The sequence below is a fragment of the Thunnus albacares genome, chromosome 21 (genome assembly GCF_914725855.1).
Source record: "Thunnus albacares chromosome 21, fThuAlb1.1, whole genome shotgun sequence".
Taxonomy (NCBI): Eukaryota; Metazoa; Chordata; class Actinopteri; order Scombriformes; family Scombridae; genus Thunnus; species Thunnus albacares.
Genome location: NC_058126.1, coordinates 5,161,309 through 5,181,458, shown reverse-complemented (window position 1 = coordinate 5,181,458; position 20,150 = coordinate 5,161,309). Strand labels below are relative to the sequence as shown.

General features: G+C 41.7%; 1 protein-coding gene across 5 annotated transcripts in view; it reads left to right on the top strand.

Moving 5' to 3' along the window:
- LOC122972640 (cadherin-20-like) overlaps positions 1-20,150 on the top strand; it is a 93,611-nt gene that overhangs the window by 52,689 nt on the left and 20,772 nt on the right. For 3 of the 5 annotated variants that reach the window (XM_044339880.1, XM_044339879.1, XM_044339883.1), the window contains 3 exons: positions 10,247-10,574; positions 14,751-15,045; positions 15,462-15,581. In XM_044339880.1, the coding sequence (XP_044195815.1) occupies positions 10,356-10,574; positions 14,751-15,045; positions 15,462-15,581 (634 nt within the window). In that variant the 5' untranslated portion in view covers positions 10,247-10,355. Of the gene's footprint in view, positions 1-2,503; positions 3,296-9,453; positions 9,636-10,246; positions 10,575-14,750; positions 15,046-15,461; positions 15,582-20,150 lie in introns of those variants that run through there. The other 2 variants (XM_044339881.1, XM_044339882.1) reach the window with 2 other exon arrangements.

Below are 20,150 nucleotides of genomic sequence, written 5' to 3'. Positions count from 1 at the left end.
CGACACTACATTAGCATGGGTATGCTAACCAGGATAAACAGAGTAACTTGGCTAAGAGGGCTAGCATACATCTGTGAGCATGCTACCCGCAAGCTACAGCTAAGTGGTGCACTGCAAAAACAAACTCAAGCACTAGAACTATTACCAGTAATGCAGTAACAAACATTTCACAGAGCAAAACGAAAGCACATCAGAGAACAAGGAGGCTTCATACTAAAATATGAGCAAATATATTTATCAAACAGAGGGAATAAAGGTCTCTTTGTAATATAAACCTGCTTCCAATAAAGACCTGGCACTATTTGAGGAATATGTTTTTTTATGCCAAGTTGTCTTAACAAGGAACAGTAACATAGCTAAACTAATACGTTAGTTAACTTAACCTCAGGTTGTAGAAGCTTGGTGATGGAGTGACTACTCGCGCGGCTAGTTGGTAAACTGCTGTAAGCTAGCTGGAGAGCAAACCAACATTATTTTTAACATTATTTCTCTCTACTGCTACTTCCCTCTGGCATCTTGTTTGCCATTGCACATCATTTTGTTAACTAAAAAGTTATTAAAAGGGAAAATAAAACTCTCCAAGCTAACAAACTTGTTAACAATCAGTTAGCAAACTTGTTAGCTCATTAGCTTAGCTTGGGACAGTAACATCACACAGTTGAAACAGATTTGTACTATCGACCCGGCTCAAAAGTGCTCCTTTGTGAAACAGTTTTTACTTCCTCCATTTTGGACGGTCGGTCAATAGCATGCAATCGCGGTCAAAGTTCACCAAAGTTGAATTGTGACTCCATTGGAATTAATTAATTCACCACAAATTTTAAAGTTTAAATGCTGGTATGACCAGGTCTTAATGGAGGGATGCTAACAAAGTGGCAATTGAGAGGCTATTTGTTCAAAGAGGATGTAACTCTTAACTACCATAAAATCTGCTTTCCTAATGAAAGACCTGAACAATCTTGTTAGCTTTGGTAGAGGTACTCTGAGGTGACGGAACAAGACATTGCCTTTATAAACCTATAACCCTCAATCTTAAGAGTAGGCGTACTTGAGCCGATGCGTGAACGCACCGTGCCCCTATAACATCTAACATATTACCACAAAACCAAAGTCCAGCAACATGCAGAACATAACTGTATCAAATCTATTGCTACGGCGGATCTGGGCCTTTGTGAGGGGACCCAAAGGGACTTGTTTTCCAGATGTCTACCACCATAACAGACTTTAAATACAGACAGAGGCCCTTCCATAAGCCCTATAGGTTCAATTTGTTCTGCCAATTATTATCCTCTGCTCCGCCACATTGATGGAAGGTGTTGTTCAATGGGCCTGAATGCCACCCTCTCCGCGGCCCGCCCCAACAAAGAGGGAGCCCCTGACTTTTTTTTTTTTTTTCTGGAGGTCCAGTCAAGCATTCGCTGACAGATTGGCTGGGGGCGCTAACCAGTCAGGTCTTCAAAGAGACAAAGACGATGGGGAGGGCAGCGAGGAAAGGAAGGAGGGGGGGCTAGTGGTGAAGAAGAATGACCTGCCAAATCAGAAAGAAGACATATTGAAAGGGACAGAGTGGGAGAAAGAAAAAAAACATATTGAACCGATGGAGAAGTACAACCTTTTGACCATCTGGCTCGGTGGGTGATAACAGCCTTCATCTGTATTTTTAGGGCTGTACAACACACCAAATTACTCTGTCAGGAAGATTAAGGAGAGTCAAAGGGTTGTCGAGTGGAGAAAAAAAAAAAAAAAGAGCAAAGTCGTCCCAATCGGGAGAGAAGTGGAGAAACTCAAAACTTTGTAAGCATATGTCTGAAGCACCATCACTTTATTTTGACTATATATGTAATATGGAAACATTTCAGACTATATATATATATATAAAGAAAAAAGAAAAATACAAAATAAGAACCAGAGCAGCCGCCTAGAACACTTCTTGTTTCTGTGTAATATATTCTCATTTCTATTGAAACATGGTTGAGTACATCTCCAATATGATTTCACTTTCCCAGTCCTTCTCCTCCTGAGCAGAAATATGCAAGAGACTCATCTCTGAAAAACGTCTTTTTGCTGCATTAATTCCATGATTGCTTAAATGAAACACTGCTATTTTCTCGCTCAGTACTAAACAGGGATCAAATCTCTGTGACCGTGACTAATCTTCCGCCGTGCTTTTTGTGTGTATTGGCGTGCACCTAATTTTTCAGGATCTTTTTGCCAATTTGAAAAACTAATTGCTTTGACTCTGACTGGGCAAGCAGCGGAATATAATGCAGTTTAAAGCTTCATCTTTTATGCCCATAAATCCTTCTACAGATCCAGTCGTGTACAACACCGGCTCATTAAAATGCATTAGGGCAGGTTCTCTGGTGCAGGAGGGAAGGTGATTTTTTTCTCCTCTCTCTCTCTCTCTTCCTCATCCTTTGCGTTTTCTACTTCGCTGGTCAGTGATCCAAGGACCCTGCACCCCCCCCCTCCCCCCCCCCCTGCAATTTCCACACACCCCTCTCTGCCGTCACACGCTCCCGAGTTTTTCCTCCGCCGCGCTGGTCACTTTATTCACTTGCAAATACCCTGAGATGAAGTGAGTTGCTTTTGTGGTGCGTGCAGGAGCATTTCCCTCCACCGCTCACTATCTACCACCTCATGTCTCTCTCTTCTCATTCCTCCATCCCTTGCTTGCCTGATTTCACCAAACCTCTTTGATTTTTTTTCTCCCCCCCCCCCCCCTCCTTCCTTCCACTCGCTCTAATTTCACCCCTATCCTGCTGTCAATCTACCCCCTACAGCTCTTTCTCTCTCCTCCTCCTCTTTTCGTTCTCTTTCTCCACCTCTTCTCCGTCCGCTGCTCCTTCCCATGCCCGAGGTTGTAGATTGCTGGATTACGCTGTAGCCGGGGGGAGGCCGTCCCACTGATTGTAAAGAGAAGGACAATTGGTCCTTTAGTCTGATTGGGTCCCCAGATAGGCAACACCAGGGATGAGAGTGTGCAGACAGTTATGAGAGGCAGAAAAGGAGCAGTGACAGAGTGGAAGCAGCAAGAGAAGATATATATTTATATATAGATGTGGAGAGAGAGAGAGAGAGGAAACTTTACAAAGAGGGCAGCGAGCGAGAGCTTGGACTCAAGGTGACTTTAGTGAAACTGATGCACTGCAGGCGGTAGCTTTCACAACTTTTACAAGGGAAATTTAGCAAGTGTGCAGGGAAAAGAAGAACAAAGAGATAAAGAGAGGAGGAAAAATGAGCATTTTTCACAAAAGAAGAACTGAGAAAGTGGAATAAATTTGAAAAGCATAAGGTAAGGCATGGAATTTTTGCTAAAAAAAAAAAAAGTAAAATCATCGACTTTCACTGTAGTAGTGGCAATAAGAAACGCCAATACTACTTTCAAGCTGTAAACAAGGAATGCTGAGGATGATTTAAGGGTGACTGGAGATTTGATAGCTGTAACTGAAGTTTGAAACACTGTGAGTGGAGATGGAGGGTGCTGGGATGAATAAGACACGAAGTGGGAGCACTGTATCATTACCGCACCGAATCGATAGCACTTTTTTTTGTGTGTGTCTTAATTGATAAGCAGTGTTTACAGGAACAAATATATTGCACTTTCTGGCTGTCAAAAGTCGGGAGAGCCTTGCGTCAGCCGGCGGGGTGGGTGGGGGGGAGGGGTGGGGGTTGGGGTTTGGTGGCACATTTAAAAAACTTTTATGTACACAAGCTCAGGCTCAAAGCTCCAATTCTCAGCACGTCTGCACTGTCGCTGCTTCAAACAAGTCACGCTGAAGGAGAGGAATGCCTATCTGCTTCTTTTACGGACCTCTGTTTGGCATTCAGACCTCATTCCTGAGCCTGAGCCAAGGTTCTAGTTTCTCAAGATGAGGACAGATTCATTATTTTTTTTTCCCCCCACCTATCAAACCCATTAAGCTATCGCCTGTCTTGTAAGCCCAGCCTGACAAATAAGATTGGCATATGCTCTCTCGCCGGGGCAGAGAGACTTTTCTTGCCCATTATCGGTGTCAGCGAGAGGCGGCGGTGAAGATGAGCATCGTGCCTTCAGAGTAACAACACCTTTCAGGTCGGTGCTTGTGGTCCAGTGACAATCCAGTACAAAAAGTGGTCTTCTTATGGAGAGGATGGGTTTTTTTTTTTTTTCCCCAGCAGCAGCCACAAGATGGATAAATACTCTACAGCCAAGTCTCCTCCAAAAAATTTCAAAGGAGAGTTTGATGAGTTCGATATTAATTTGAATGGATCTGTCCCCAAGACGCCGCTGTTTAATTTGCGACGGAGTGACACTGATTGCAAACTTTTCCAGATGACGCTTATGCATGGTGACATCATTTCCATGCACCAGTGCCTGGGATGAATGCCAGTTTGTGTGATTTAATTTCCCCATAAATGACAAGGCTCCTTTTATGGCCTCCACCGAGCGATGAATGAACTAAATGTGCATCGGGGAGAGGAGAGGAGAGGAGAGGAGAGGAGGGAGAGTAGGAGAAGGAGGGAGGGAGGGATAAGGAATCGGAATGTAAAGAGTTCAAATGATATATTAATACAGACATAATACAGATGTTGAAAAGATGGAGCAGAAGAAGGAGAAGGAACAGAAGGAAACAATTAGGAAGAATGAATTCGATTTTTTTTGTGTCCGTTTTATTGCAGAGTACAGAAACAGGAGCAGCAGCAGGGCTGAGCAAACTTCTGACGGCACACACACACACACACACACACAGGCAGATAGAAAGTGGAGGGAGGGACGAGTAATTAAAAACACCTTACAGTAAAGCAGCCGCAGGGAGGGAGACGCTCGTCACGGCACAGCGGTGGCGGCGCGCACACACACAGCTGCACGGGGGCCCAAGCCTGGGGAGCTGCTCCCCCACAATTAGAGAGCACGGCACAGGCAGGTTCAAAGCCTGCCCCATGCCAGTGTCTCTGTCCTGAGGGGGGGGAAGGGTAAGAGGAATGAGGACGAATAGAGGGTAGCATTGACACACACACACACACACACACACAGGCATGCTGTGCATCCACAGAGAACTCATACCCACACACAAACAACTGTGTGATCTTGAGAGAGTTTGGCCAGTATACACGCCTCCCTTTAGCCCGAGTCTGCCTTTGAAGGCTGCCTTCTCTCCCTGTGAGCCTGCCGAGGAAACTGGGTCCTTGCTGCAGGCAGTGACGGTATAGAGACCCCCTTCGCTTTAGAAAACCAGAAGACCTGGTCATTTTATTCTGTCTCGACACATAGAAATATATATATACCGGAGGCCATACTGCAGGAGCGGTCTGCTTATTAAAAGTTAAAAGTGCTGCAGCAGTCTGAATTTAATTATGAGTAAATAAGTAAATAAACATTAGCATTCAGAAATTAGAAAAACTACGCTTCGTTGAGGAATGCGGCTTGTCGCGCTCAGGCCAGGAAGTGAAATTAGATTCAGTTGTGTTTAAGGAAACCTTTATACATTCAGCTTTCTCATGCAGGGGCATCCAAAAAAAAACAACAACAAGTAAACGTGCATGGATGCAACCCTCATCCGGGCCGGAGATATGCAGAGCTTTGGCGGTGGCGTCGTTTTCCACCATGCCAAATCAATTGTGGTTAACAAATTGGCCGTGACGTTTTGCTCTGCCAGGGTGGGAGGAACCCCTTTTTTCATGGGTCCACCCAGTTTTAAAGGACCTTTTCCACAGTCTGGGAGGCCTCTTTTTTTTAGAGCTGAGGTGAGTGGAGCACATACATGGCCACTGTGAAATTAACACTTAATAATGCTCCACGTAGCACTTAAACAGGCTGAACTCATACTAATGTGCCCACACACACTGAGTCGACCCTTGTTAACCTCACAGAGTGAATCCAGAGTTTGACGGACCGAATGATCTGGATGAAGGTTTTTACTGCATCTAATAACTGTTTTTTTATCATTGCTTATCATTTTCTCAGTTAAGCAATGAATCACTTGGTCTACAAAAAGTCAGAAAATAATTTTAAAAGCGCCCATCGCGACTTCCTAAAGCCCAATGTGATGTCTTCAAATTGCTTGTTTTGTCCAACCAATACTCCAAAACTGAAAGATATTGAGTTGACTATCACATAAGACAAAAAAGCAGCAAATCTTTATGTTTCAGATGGTGAAACTATGTAATATGTTGCTTTTCAATAGATTGATTAACTCTTTGTTTTAGCCCTATATACAGTAACATTTTACAAAGCTTTATTTACAGATGTTTCGCTACCAACTGTCAAATTTCGGGACTGAAACCAACTAATATGTTATTTGATTCCTTACTCTGAAGAAGCTAAACAAAACCCTTTTCTCATTTAACAAAACATACCAAACTTCTGAGTGTTTACTTGTGTGTATGGAGCCAAAATGAGCAAAATTGTTGCACGGGAGCTCTCTGAAGTACCTGTCAAAGCATCTGACGTCAACCTTTGCTCTGTATTTACAATGTTGAGGTTTGATATCCAGCTCTGTTAAGGTTTCATGGGTTAATATGCTGTGGTTGAATGGGTTTCTGAGCTTTTGGGGGGCTTTTAGCAACTCAATAATCTGAACAGGTGTCGTTAGTCAGTCGTGGTCAGTCAGTCGTGCTGCAGCAGTTTGTTTCCTGTTTGTTTCCCTCCGTTGGGTGGAAACATTCACTCCTCTCTCACTTATTTAGGAGCAGTTTGATAAAGTCTGTTGTTGTCAGATCGCAGTTAACGGAGCCGCAGGTGGACTCGGAGTAAGATGATTCTACAATATGGTCCATCATTTTGTCACACTAGCTGCTCCCTCTGACAATCACCATCTCTTCCACTGTCACTCAGTTTCTTCCTCCCTCTCAAACAAACACTTTTTCTTTGCAGGTGTTTCTTGCTTTTCAAAACAAACAGAAAAAAAAAAAATCTCACGTATACCTATTTTTTTGGTCCATTTTGACTTTGTTTCTTCTCATCGTGTTTTCTAGATAACAACCTAAAATTGTGTTATTTTCTTTGGAATATAATGGCTGATTTTTCAGCCGGGAAGAATGCTTCAGCACGGTGGGAAAATACCTCTTTGCCTTAAGTCTGGCAAAGCTTTTTCATATGATTGCTCCTCCACCCTCCACCTCACTCCTCATCCCCTTCATCCCTTCTTCCCATCCCCTTCACCTCGCCTTTTCACAGCATGTGTGTGGCAAACGCCAGCTGCTTTTTTTTCTTTAAACAAGTGAAATGCCATAAGATTAGCAGGAGAGAGATGTGTGAAATGTTTTGCCAGCACAATTATGTAGCGAGTCACCTCATTAAGCACGACAAAATGGAGCAAAATGCTCGGGTGCGAGCTGTGACCTTTGAGGGGCGGAGCTGAGAGGGGAGGCCGAGAGGGGGTTGAACAGGGGAGCTAATTTTACTTCATAATGGCAACCAGGCGGCTTGAATAGACAGAAAAGAAGGGAGCAGCGAGGTCAAGTGTCAGCCGTCCTGCCAAGCGGCCCTCGCAGTGTTTGTCTCTGTAGAAGAAGCCCAGAAACACACACACACACACACACACACACACACACGCACACACACACAGTCGGCCCTGCCTCCTGCTGACAATGCAGCCATGCCCCCCCCCCCCCACCCTTCCCTTGCCTTTTGTGCCTCTTCAACAATGATTAACTGAGTTTGGCGATTCAGAGAGAGTCTACAGCAGCACAATGCACTCTCTCTTACAAACATAATGAAGTCAACCCATGAGTCAAACAGTCTCTCTTTCTTCCGCTGTTTTTTTTTTCTTCTTTTTATATCGGCCCCAAACTTTCCATCTCTCCCCCTGCTAACAGCCTCTTTGCTTTTCTTAACCACCCACCACCACCACCACCACCACCATCCCCTTCTGCTTTCTCTCTGCCTTTTGACCATAAATCCGCCTTTTTTTCCCCCGAGCTCGTTAATGCAGGAAGAGCGGGCAGATGCGTCCGTCCTCCTAATACATAAAAAAACAAGATGCAGATGGAAAGAGGCAGCCTAGGTGCCATGCACTGCATGTGAAAAGGTATTGATTAGCTCAAATCGATGCATAACCTTAAAAAGCATCTCCTGCAAGGAATTCGAGGAATTGACCTCGCCGATCTTAAAGATTCCTATGATGCTCGTTTCAAAAAAGAGCGATGCGGAGGGAGATAGTATTTAGAGGCATGAAACATCCAGACGATACCATAGGGACACGGAAAACCTGAGATATGGGTGAAAAAAAAACACACACACACACACAGTTCTCTTGTAATGAGCGGTGTGCAGCGCTGAAGGGAAACTTGTAGTACATGGTGTGAGCGGAGCTTAGGAAGGCTGTTTGCAGAAACACTACAGTTTCAGAACATCACACCCCCAGGCCTTTTACAAGAGGTGTGAAGGAGCTCACCTCTCCTCATGACAGGAAGAAGAGGGAGGAAGGGAAAGAGGATGGTTGCACTTTTTTTTTTCTCTTTTTGCTTTGCTGACTTGAAATGTCTGATTGTCCCGAGCAGCAGGAGAAGGAGTTGAAGCAGGTCGTATCAACAAGTGCATCATCAAGGCTCCAAAAAGCGCCATTAATTAAGTTTTTCATTAAAGTTTTAAGCTAATTTCCAAATTAGCTAAAAATTAGATTATATATACCACGAGTTAAGGTTGGTTTAAGGTCGATCAGAACTGACTCGTGTGATCACGTTGATCACGCCGCTGTCATGGGGAGAGGGGAGCGACGTGAGATCGTTCAAATGCGACGATAACTGTGCATATTTTTAGACGGTTTCTCCTTGAAGGCATTCATTGTGTTGCTCTTGGTTGTTCATGTTAAAAGTGGCTGAAATGGTTACGCCAGGAATATAAAAAGAAAGCTAGAGAGACAAGTTAATGTCCTCCTTGATCCGATGTCAGAAAGGTGTGGGGTGAGGTGGTTTCAGAAGCGATTTGACCATCTGAAAAGTACGCCTGATGGCGTATAAAAGCCCCTTTAGGCTGCTGTCATGTCTGTGTACAGCGCACAGAGAGAAGTCAGGAGGCAATTAGCTTAGCTGAGCTTGAGGTGAGTCAGTAAATACATCTACCAAAAACCTCTAAATTTAATCTTTTCAAAAAGAGAGATGGAAAAACCACAAAATGTGGTTTTAGAGGAGTTATAAACAACAGTTTATCCATCCGCCTGTTGTGTCATCTTGTGTCGTCATGTGGTTGACAAGATGATGTGACTCTAACTCACCTCTTCCAGATGTTGTCCAACAAGTAGAGTTAAAGCACCATTTTTTTTTGCAAAGCCAAGATAACGTTGCAGTTGCATACACCGCAACATGTCCAGTCTCTTTCACCTCTATTTTTTGAATTTCTGGTGGAGTGAAGGCCTGTGATTGGCTGCATGACATGAATGTTTTGCTTACAGTAGCAGTAGCTAAGCTATGTACTGCAAAGTTGAGGTGGAGTACCGAAAAATCTCCAGTGTCTGGTGTAACGTGATCATATTTGTCTTCTGAAAAGGAAATAAGACACATTTCATCCATACAGTGTTTTTGTGTGACTTTTTTTTGACCATTTTGTCTGTATTTTAAGGTGTGCAGGTGACCAGATATTAGGGAGGAAAGAGGGGGAATGAAACACAACAAAGGTCCCCAGCAGGGAATCGAATCTGGGATGTTGTGAACAAGTACATCGTTTACATCTTTAACATTATTTAGATTAAAGGAATAACATACACAGTTTCAATATCAGCACAATGTACACAATCTAATGATCAACAATGACGACTGTGATTAAAAAAAACATTTTTCATATTGCTAAGTAGACTGTCTCTCAATACTATCAACAAAAAAGGAGATCAAGTATTACCAGAGAGGGTATCATAGTAAATTCTCTCTTTTGCAATATGCCAACTATTCTGGAGCTTCCACTCCAGTGGAAATTGAAAATGCTCATAAAAACAGGTGGATGGAAACCTATTGCCCCCCCCCCTCTTCTTCTCCTCTCATATTAGCTCCTCTCCTCTTCCACGTGACCTCATCGGCAGTACAAGAGGAAGCCCCTCTTTCAGCCGTGATAAGGCACACACCGACACACACAGAAAGCTCATTATAACTCAACAAAAACTCAGTAGTAGAGGGCTGATCTGGAGGAGGGAGAAAAAAAAGATTGCGGATGTGTGTCACCCTCAGGTTTCAAACACTGCAACACAGTGTTGATGCTCAGTATACAACAAAACGATGATCCAAAAGGACATAAATCTGAGACTCATCTGTCCTCTTCTCTTTTATCTTCCAGGGCATCAACAGTAACTAGAAAGAAGGAAACCAGGAGGCAACTGTACTTGAGTGGCAAGAGGAAACTAGAAGAAGGAAATAAGACTTTTCAAATACTACTCTGCTTCACAATGGGAGCCCGATTGCATCTTCCAGCAGTTTCCAGCACCTTGCTCCCTGTGGCCCTTGGCATTTTGACCCTTCTGCCTCATATCCTTCTGGGTAAGCCCGCAGCGGAGGAAAGCACAGAAAGCTCACCACTGCTCCAGAGGGTGAAGCGAAGCTGGGTGTGGAACCAGTTCTTTGTCCTAGAGGAGTACACTGGACTGGAACCACTTTATATTGGAAAGGTCAGTGAACACTATATACTGTACTGTATCCACACACACACACACACATAAAGGTAAACCCCGGAGAAATGTAAAGCATGGAGGCCTCTGGGTTGGTTGGGAGGCATCTTGACCTTTGACCTTTCTACTCGCTGCACCTGATGTGAAAGGTGACTCAGTGTAGGTGCTGCAAAAGAGATTTCAACTTTCAAACTGTGCAAACTAAAGGATCTATAGGGGAGCTCTCAGCTGCTTGGCGGTAATCTACAGCTTGGCCAGAGATGAGCTCATGAATGCAAAAGAGGAGATCATGAGTTGGCTTCAAGAGCTGCAAAAAAAAAAAAAATTCCAATTTAATCCCTGGATGCACTGCATCCATACTAAGACAGCCCTTCTTCTATCCACTTTGAACCAGAGCCAGACAGCAGTGATTGAGGTAATTGACTCGAACCAAGGCTTCACTCAGTCGGCCCTGTTTCACAGAAGTGGACGGTACGTCCGCAACACAACTGACATGCTCTGAAAAGAGAAGCCAGTGGACGCTCACAAAAGAGCACTTTGATCGCTCAGTTGCTAAAGTGGATTGAACATTTGATCAATAGTTGTAAGGCCAGTCATCATCAGCGGAGAGACACAACAATCTTGCATACTGGGCTGAAAATTGCCATTATATTACTATGAGACAGTTTTTAGTTAAGCTTTTAAGTGGCAGAGTTGTCATGTGTGCAGGGTTTGAGCCGCAGCTGGCTGTTGCCACAATGTGTCCTTAAATATCCTTTGACTTCAACCTTGTCCCCATAAAATCAATGCTGTTAGCGGTGAGCCACACTACAGAATGAAACCGTTCACTGGTTAAATGCATGACATTTGTACACTCAGACAAAGATGGTTTTGTTATGGAAAGTCGGCTGTCTCAGTACATAAACAATCTTGCGTTAGTCACATGTGCGTGTTTATTTTCCAGCCTTGTGCTTCAGCAAATGTAACATTAGCTCAGCAGCTACAGGAGAGACTCAGAGCTGTTAACAGGATCATTTAGTATCTTACCAGCAGTCATCATTAACTTTAATGCCACATTTGTATATAATGATTTTTTTTAAAGATATATTTCAGATCATATTTTGCCTTTAATGGATATCTTATAGTAGATAAGCAGAAAGAAAAGAGATGTTGTGGTTGTGTGCCATTCACAGTAACTGCTTGGCTGCCAATAATTTTAAGTTTCCCACTAATGTAGCTACTGTCACTCTGTGTGAGTGGTAAAGCAACAGGTGCATCAGGGGAAAGTAACTTAAACACACCTGATGAAGGTCGGACAGAATGAAACATTGTGAACTAATTAGAGAAACAGTGTGTGTGAGCTTTTCTCGTTGTTTTCAAATAGATTTAAAGTAAAATACAGATAAAATATTTGTTAGTGGCATAGTAAAACTTTGGAGATATCCAATAGAAAGTGTGTTTGCATAATGGAAAACAACATTAGTTTAACATGATATATAATATTACTTTCTTACACTCAACAGGTGTACAGTTATCACAGTTTTGCTTTTTGACCCCCTTGAATGGAAAATTAATGGGCCCATTTGACCCCACTTCTATATAATCCTGGCTCCAACACTGTATGTACATGATGCTCCGCATGTAAATTGTGAATTCAGTAACGTCCGTTCCTGTTTTCATCACCCAATAACGAACAGAAACTGAAAACCCTACAGAGCGTTCAGTCGGAAGTTGGATATAAGAGATTAATTATATAAGATTTTTTTTCCTCCAAATTCCTAAACATACACCCTGATTGATTTGCCTTTGCCTCAGCATTCCTCGTTGACTTTTAAAGCACTACGGTATTAACCACTCATCCTCTGAAATTTCCCCGTTGGGAATGATGTAAACCTTCCTAATTAGTGTTCTGGAATAATCTCATCGCAATCGCTCGGGAATACTGAGGGAAATACTGGATTCCAAAAAGTCACATGCTCTGATTGGATAGAAGAGTAATAAGTCCTGAGAGATTGTAGCTATAGCGCTGTATAAAAAGCACAATATCTGCGTAGCATATGTGGTATGAAGAACTACTTAAAGATGCTGTTGTGCTGTATATTCTCTTCCATTTTACCTATTCATCGCTTCCATTTTGCGTTTCTTTGCTGGTTCTTTTCAAGCCATCCGCTGTAATTTTTCCAAGCTGAATGAAATAGGTGATGCTGACAAGCTTCTACCTAGAGAGCCACTCAAGGTAGAGAGGCATTGTAGGATATGATAAAGCTGGAGAAAAATGTCCTCTAGCCTCCCTCCTTTGTTTTTTTTCTCCTTAGTTCAGCCTACCTTGCCTCTCCTCTCCGTCGAGGCACATAGCAGACTTAGTATTCAAAGCCGTCGAGATGTCGGAGGTTTGTGCTTTGGGGCCGGGGGCCGAGGCCGAGCAGGTAATTGATAGCCTGAGTGTCAAACTCCCTCCTTTCATAGGCTTCGGTGGAAAGGAAGGATCAGTGAAGAAGGTGGCGGATGAGCAGGAGAGAAGGCACCGGCCCTGAGATATATCACCGCGAGACACGGGGCTGAAGCCCACAATGGGGTGTTGATTAAAAAATCTATTCTGGGCCGAGCCGGGCTACGCAGCGCTTTGCAGGAGAGAGCGCAGGTGGGCACGTTGTCCGAAGAGATAGGAAAAGCTGTATTGTCTGCCAGCTCGGGAATGATAGGTATTGTGAGGATTACTGCTGAACTACCGCCGGAATAACAACAATGAGTGCTGTAACTGTAAACTTTTAGCAGTTCGACAACCTCAGCTTGGTCATTTCACTTAGTGGCCCCAAATGACACAAAGGCCAAGAAGTGTGCTTTGAATCAGCGGGGGGGGGGGGGGTTGTCAGCGCTGTGTTGTGTGTTTACTGTGCATGCCTGTTGATTATATATGAGACAGACGTCAATGGGGGCATTTAATTCCGCTCTGCTAGTGTGATGGCAGTAAGTACTCATCATACGCAGAGATCCTACAAAGTAAGGAGTGATTGCACATCAATAGGCTGTCATTTGCACTTACAGGCCACAAAAGGCTTCTGATTGCACCGCAGGGCCCGTGGCAACAAACGGGGCTGTAAGCTGTGATTAGATGTCAACTTAGAGCTACAGTATTATGGTACGCATATAACCATGTACCACCCATAGAGGTCTAGAGTTAATTTACCCCCCTGGTCCAATTAGGAAGGAATTTGTTGACAATATGCTTTTATGTACTTTAGTGTATAGAATGAAAAGAAAAAATGTTGTGAAAATGACTTTAAACTGCTTTTTGAAATAGCATAATTAGCATTGTTTACTCATTGCTAAATCTGGGTTGTATAATGTTAAATTAATTGGAATGCCTTTATGAACAGAAAACATAAGAACAGTGATGTTGGCTCTGTAGTCCAACACTTTGAATTTGAAATGAGCTTTAATTTTAGGGTTTTACATCCACATAAGGTGAACAATGTAGGAATTACTACCGCAATTGGACAAGAAAACTTTATTATTTGGTTCCAAATCTTTAGCAGTCACTGACAATGTAAAAGGCAACAAACTATTATTTTCATTTTTGTTTTTTTTTTTTGTTTCTTTTGAGTAACTGATTAAATGTTTAGTCGATAAAGTTTCATTCAATCATGAAAGTGCCCAAAGCGACGCCTTCAGATTGCTTATTTTTTCTGTTCAACAGTCTTTAAACCAAAAATATTGATTTTAAAATGATATAAAACTGGAAAACACAGCAAATCCTCATATTTGAGAGGCTAGTTCCAGCAGATATTTGGCATTTTTGTTTATTAATGATCATCTTGTTGATTTATCAGCTATTACAGTCTTGAAGATTGAAACAGGTGACATCACTGTACCGCTGCATTGTGCTAAGACTGGGAAACTCTCTGGAATCCTAAAATGTTCACATAATATACATGTAAACATCAAAAATATGTCACTTTCCCAATACGTATTTATTAACATTTTTGCCAGTTTCATCCTGTATAATGATTTTAAATATTGATGCCTTTACAGTTTGTTTGTTTTTTTTACAGTTTTGACACAGATTTGACCACTTTGGAAGTTTTTTTGTTGTTTCTCAGTGATAATAAAAGCCATTCAAAATCTAAAAAAGATATTTTCTTTTGAAGATGCGCCTTGTGAAATCTTTTTCTGACTGACATGTAAACATCTCCGCAGCTCCACTCAGACATGGATAAAGGGGACGGCTCCATTAAGTACATCCTGACGGGTGAGGGTGCGGGCACCACCTTCACCATCGACGACAGCACGGGGGACATCCACGCCATTCAGAGGCTGGACCGGGAGGTGAAGGCCCAGTATGTCCTCCGCGCCCAAGCCCGCAACCGCCTGACGGACAGGCCTCTGGAACCCGAGTCCCAGTTCATCGTCAAGATCCAGGACATCAACGACAACGAGCCGAGGTTTCTGGACGGACCCTACCAGGCGACTGTACCTGAAATGTCCAAAATAGGTAAGGGAATAGACAAAAATAAAGGCTGACAGATGGACGGAGAGAGAAACTATACTGTTTCCTGTGCATGTCTGTTGTGTTTGTTTTCAAGGGAGCGGCTGCTGTGAGTTTGCAGCCTTGGTGAACAATAGCAAAGTACATAATAACCCTGCAGAGTTAACGTTGTAGCTTGTTCTTACTGGCTTTTCTCCATCTGCTTCATTTACTATTCATAAACCTACTTTTGTGGTTACTTTGATGTAAATAAACACAGTTAATTCCTGGAGATGCTCAAGCCACAGATGGAAAAAACCCAAAATTGTGATTTAAATGATGATATTTGCGTAGCTGTTCGGCATCTTCCTCATTCGCCTCTTAACTTCTTCTTCTCGTCCTCTTGTCCACCCATCCTCACCCTTTATACTTTCTTTCCCAAGGTACATCTGTGATCCAGCTAACCGCTACTGATGCCGACGACCCCACATATGGCAACAGTGCTCGTGTGGTCTACAGCATCCTGGAGGGCCAGCCTTACTTCTCAGTGGACGCTAAGACTGGTATGGCTGCACATCTGCTGCAAAACTCACTCTGAAACACCTGTAGCCAGGGCCATGGGCACCTGTTTATGTTTTAAAATCGTGGGGGGCAAACTTGGAAAGATACAAAATTGTGATTTAAAACAGATTTCCTGCATTTCTATACCACCTAACCTCTTGGATTCAGTCAAGAAACAGCCACCTGCACTAGTCTAGATTAGTTAGATTGAGAGTGCCAGGAAAACCAAGAATGCATCAAGAACAGTGTATAAATTGGGTGGATCAGGACAGGAAATGATTATTAGAATAATGGCTATTGGTGGGAGAGGAAAGGGACAGATGTGCTGCTGCCAGAAGAGCTGCTGACTGAGCTGACTCTGAGCAGCATGCATGGAAATAAATTACTATATAACAGATTTGTGTATATTTCTGGCTTTCCCCCTGATGGTCTGAATAAATCCCTGCTGCACAGTGCTGCTCTTTCTTGTCTGTCTGTGCGCTGTCAGTGTTCTCTTTTTGCACTGTGACGTTATCAGATGTGAATTTGTTTTTCACTGCATGACAAAAATGGATGTGTGGCGTGAGAGCATGTGAAAAATGTCAATTGCATGAGTCTCACGGTCAATGCGTGAGAGTTGGCAGCCCTGTTAATAGCAACGTTACACTTAAAAGAGCCGACTCTGATTCGGTTCCTTCTTGAACGTCCAATCTCAACAGCTAAATCCTGTCTGATCAGCAAGCTAACGTTACGTGGACAGGCTGGCAAATTTAGCTAGTGTTGACTTGCAGATTGGTTTGGCATTTCAGTGACAGTAGGATCTTAATTTTAGCTCATTTAAATTTTGGCTGGAGTCAAGTTCATTCAACATACACTAGGCTATCTTTTTTCAGTCAATGATCACAGTTAAGCTAAATGGCTTGTTTCTCACCTTTGTTAACAGTCAGACTCCTGTGCAGATTGACAAACTGTGATTGACAGAAAAAGCATGTTGTGACAAACAGTCAGCCATGTGTTCAACTGGACCAATTCGAAGGGTGGTCCAAGAATGTGTAATTTTTTTATTACTTGTTTTTGTCAGGCTGCTTAAATATAATCACCTGTTTGCAGAGACTGTATGATGATAAGTTTAATTTTAAAAAGATGAAAGGAGGTGTAGCAAAACCATAACTTAACTCCTCCTAACTGAATAATGGGGATGCATTTGCTCCACTTGCTCCATTGCTCAGGCACCTTTGACCAGAGCAACCAACGTTTTTATCCATTGCATGAAGAGTCTGATGGATTTCAAACTTCGCCAGACACTTTCACTATTTTATGAGCTACATATGAATTTATAATGAGCATGAATGATGTTAGATGACCTGATAAAGTCGACAAACTTGGCAGACAGTTGGTGTTAATTCCCAACCTTGTTTATAACACTGGATCACACTATAATTGCAGAACAGTCTGATTTTAGCAGTCCACACTCTAAGCCCCTGTGTATACCAACCAGCTCTGAATGTGGGAAGCTCAGCATGGCTCCTGTTGTTGCTATGAAACTACCGAACTCACTTGCTAAGCTCAAAGTGTGAAAATTAGGACAGAATAAGACAGGCAGCCCCTTGTACCTTGTGTAGTGTAGTGATTGAGTGTTTCAAGAAACAGTCTTATAAGACAAAGCTCACAGGTTCAGTCTCGTAAAAACATAAAAATATATCCATAAGTCATCATTTGTCATTACAGGACCATAGCAGTGATTTTGCATATTTTAGCCTGTTTACCACAAATTAAATATACTATTTTCTAACATTTTATATACACAGAGAAGATAAACTTTACATTTATTTATGTCAGAGTTACATTAAAAGAATCACATTGACATTAGAGGGAAATACACTTATTTGCTTTCGTACTGAGATTTAGATGAGGAGCCTACAAAGCTAGAGCCAGGAGGCTGTTAGTTAGCTTAGCATAAAACAGCTAGCCTGACTAAAGTTTAACAAATGCCTTCCAAAAGATCTAAAGCTCAATAATTAACACATTTCATTTTGTTCGTTTAATCAGTAGTTTTTTTTTTAAATCTAGACAAAAGCAGGCTAGCTGTTTTCCCGTTTGTAATCTTTATGCTATGCTAAGCTAACCGCCTCTTAGCTGTAGCTCCATACTTAACACACAGACACTAAACTGGTATCAATCTTCTAATATTACTAATATATTTCACAAAATGTTGAATTGTTTCTTAAAGAGGAATGATTGAAGCCTTTATTTATATAAACAAAATAATGTTTGTAAGGAACCATACGTTTTAGTTACATTATGTTCCAGCTATTTTATTCCCTTGATTATTATTTTAATCTGACAAGAGAATAAATAATAAAAATCAAATGAAATTGCCCACATAAATTTACCTTTTTCATTGGTGCGCCATACACCCGCAGCAGAATGTTTCTTTTAAAATGTGAAGAGGAAAACTTGGAGGGGTGAGATGAATGGAGTCGGATTAGTGTACAGACAGTTATGCAAGGTTACAACAAGAAGTAAAATAAGATAAACTCCTATTTTAACATGTTGCAACCTTAGGAAACAACCTACCCAGTGAAAATCCAATAGTCAACTTTATTTTGGTTCATATTTTGGTTTCCTGACTGTAAATCATATTGAGGGTAAGCGGGTCGTATTCTTGTTTCTGTATCTTTAGAAAAAGGAAAAATTCTGTTTATTCTGCTGTCAGCATAAAACAGTATTTCATCCCAGCTATAGACGAAAAAATGAAACAATACAGTTGGTTTTGTAAATATAAATGAAGAAGGGAGAGTTTCAGTCGTTTCTGTTTTCTGTTGGTTCTTTTTTAATTTCTCCTGCTGTCGTTCTGAGGCTTTAATTTGGGGACACAATGCAAAATATGAACACGTACAGCCCAAACCCTCAGCTCTGTTAATGGCATCCCTTTTCTTACTTTTAAGCACAAAACATCACTTGACCTTGGTTGGATTCTGCTACATCATGTATGGATCTGTTTGTTAATAATACATGGTTGATAATAGAGTATAAGTAGGATCCAAACAGCAGGGAGAGCTATCTGCAAACAATGAAATCAGGCATCCTTGAAGGTTGAGTTCTGGTTACATGTTCTGCAATAACCTCATTGTAAAACCTGCATTAACATGATTAACATGAAGGAGGACAATAATTAGATTTATCCATTAACCACAGACATATTTTGTACCAAGGCTGGTTGATTTTATGTGACATAAGATGCAGTTCCTGAAGGGCTTTTTGTTGTTTTTTTAATCAATTATTGTCTCTGGGGGTGGACTGACAGTGCAGATAGAGACTCGGCTCTGTACATTCTTAAAAAAGTTGTGTCAATTCCCAACACACTGATGATGTGTTTCTGCAAGGACCACACATTTTGTGTTACTTTTAACACACCTACTGTGTTGAGAGTTTTAACACAAGATTTGTTTTGGATTTTCAAACACAGTGATTGTGTAAAACACAATATGTGGTCCTGATATAGACACATTACTATGTTAAATAAAATGTGCTATTTCTATTCCTAAGGACTTGAATTTAAATAAGCAGGCACCCAGTTGTAGAAAAAAGGTTAACATTTATTGTACAATTCAACAATCATGGTTATGAGCATAAAAGATTTCAATTACAATTGAATTTTACATGCATATGCATATGTACATGCATACTTGGTCGCCCTGGAAACATGACAACAGGCTTAATGATCTGATATCTGCAAGGTGCTAACCATTTCAATTACATCTTTTTTTGTCCACCACATGAGCGATTTTTCTGACAGCCTGAATTTGTCTAAAGTTTATAAATACTTACCTTTGGAAACCAACTTTTACAAGCTACCATCCTTTTAGTGTCAGTTTCAGTTTAAGTTTGGATTTGCTTATTTTTGATGCAAGCATGCACCCCTACGATTATTGATCTTTCCTTCTGTCCCACCACACTGGTGTCACGGTTATACATTTCCTGTCTTAAGTGTTAGCCATTCCCTTCTAAAAACCTGTTCAAGTGTACACATGACCAAGAAATCAAGTTTCTCCAGCAGAAAGCGTGCTATGTTAACTGTGTTTCTCTGTAACCTCACTAAAAGAAACCCAGTTGCAGCTGTAGCTCAGGTGGTAGAGAGGGTTGAGCATTAATTGAAGGATCGGTGGTTTGATTCCCAGTTCCTCCTGTCCACATGTTGAAGTGTCCTTGAGCTACATAGTTTCACACAAAGAAAGTTCACACAAAGCAAGACAGTGCAAACATCTAACATTTTTTTTAAAGGGTACATGTCATGCACATCTCCAGGTCTGTGTTTATGTTCTGGGGCTCTAATGGAATATCTTTCCATGATTTACAGTTCAAAAAAACTCCTTTTCTATCTTATACTGGCCCTGTATGCAGCCCCTCAGTTCAGCCTATATCTGAAACACTTCATAGATAAAACAGACACTATTAGATCAAATTAATGTCAATGTCAGCCTATGAATCTTAATACCCAAGAACCTATGTTTTTATGTAAGGAAACACTGGAGAAATTTGTCCTGGTTGATGCTGAGATGCTTAGCAGTTATTTCTCAATTAAAACCAGC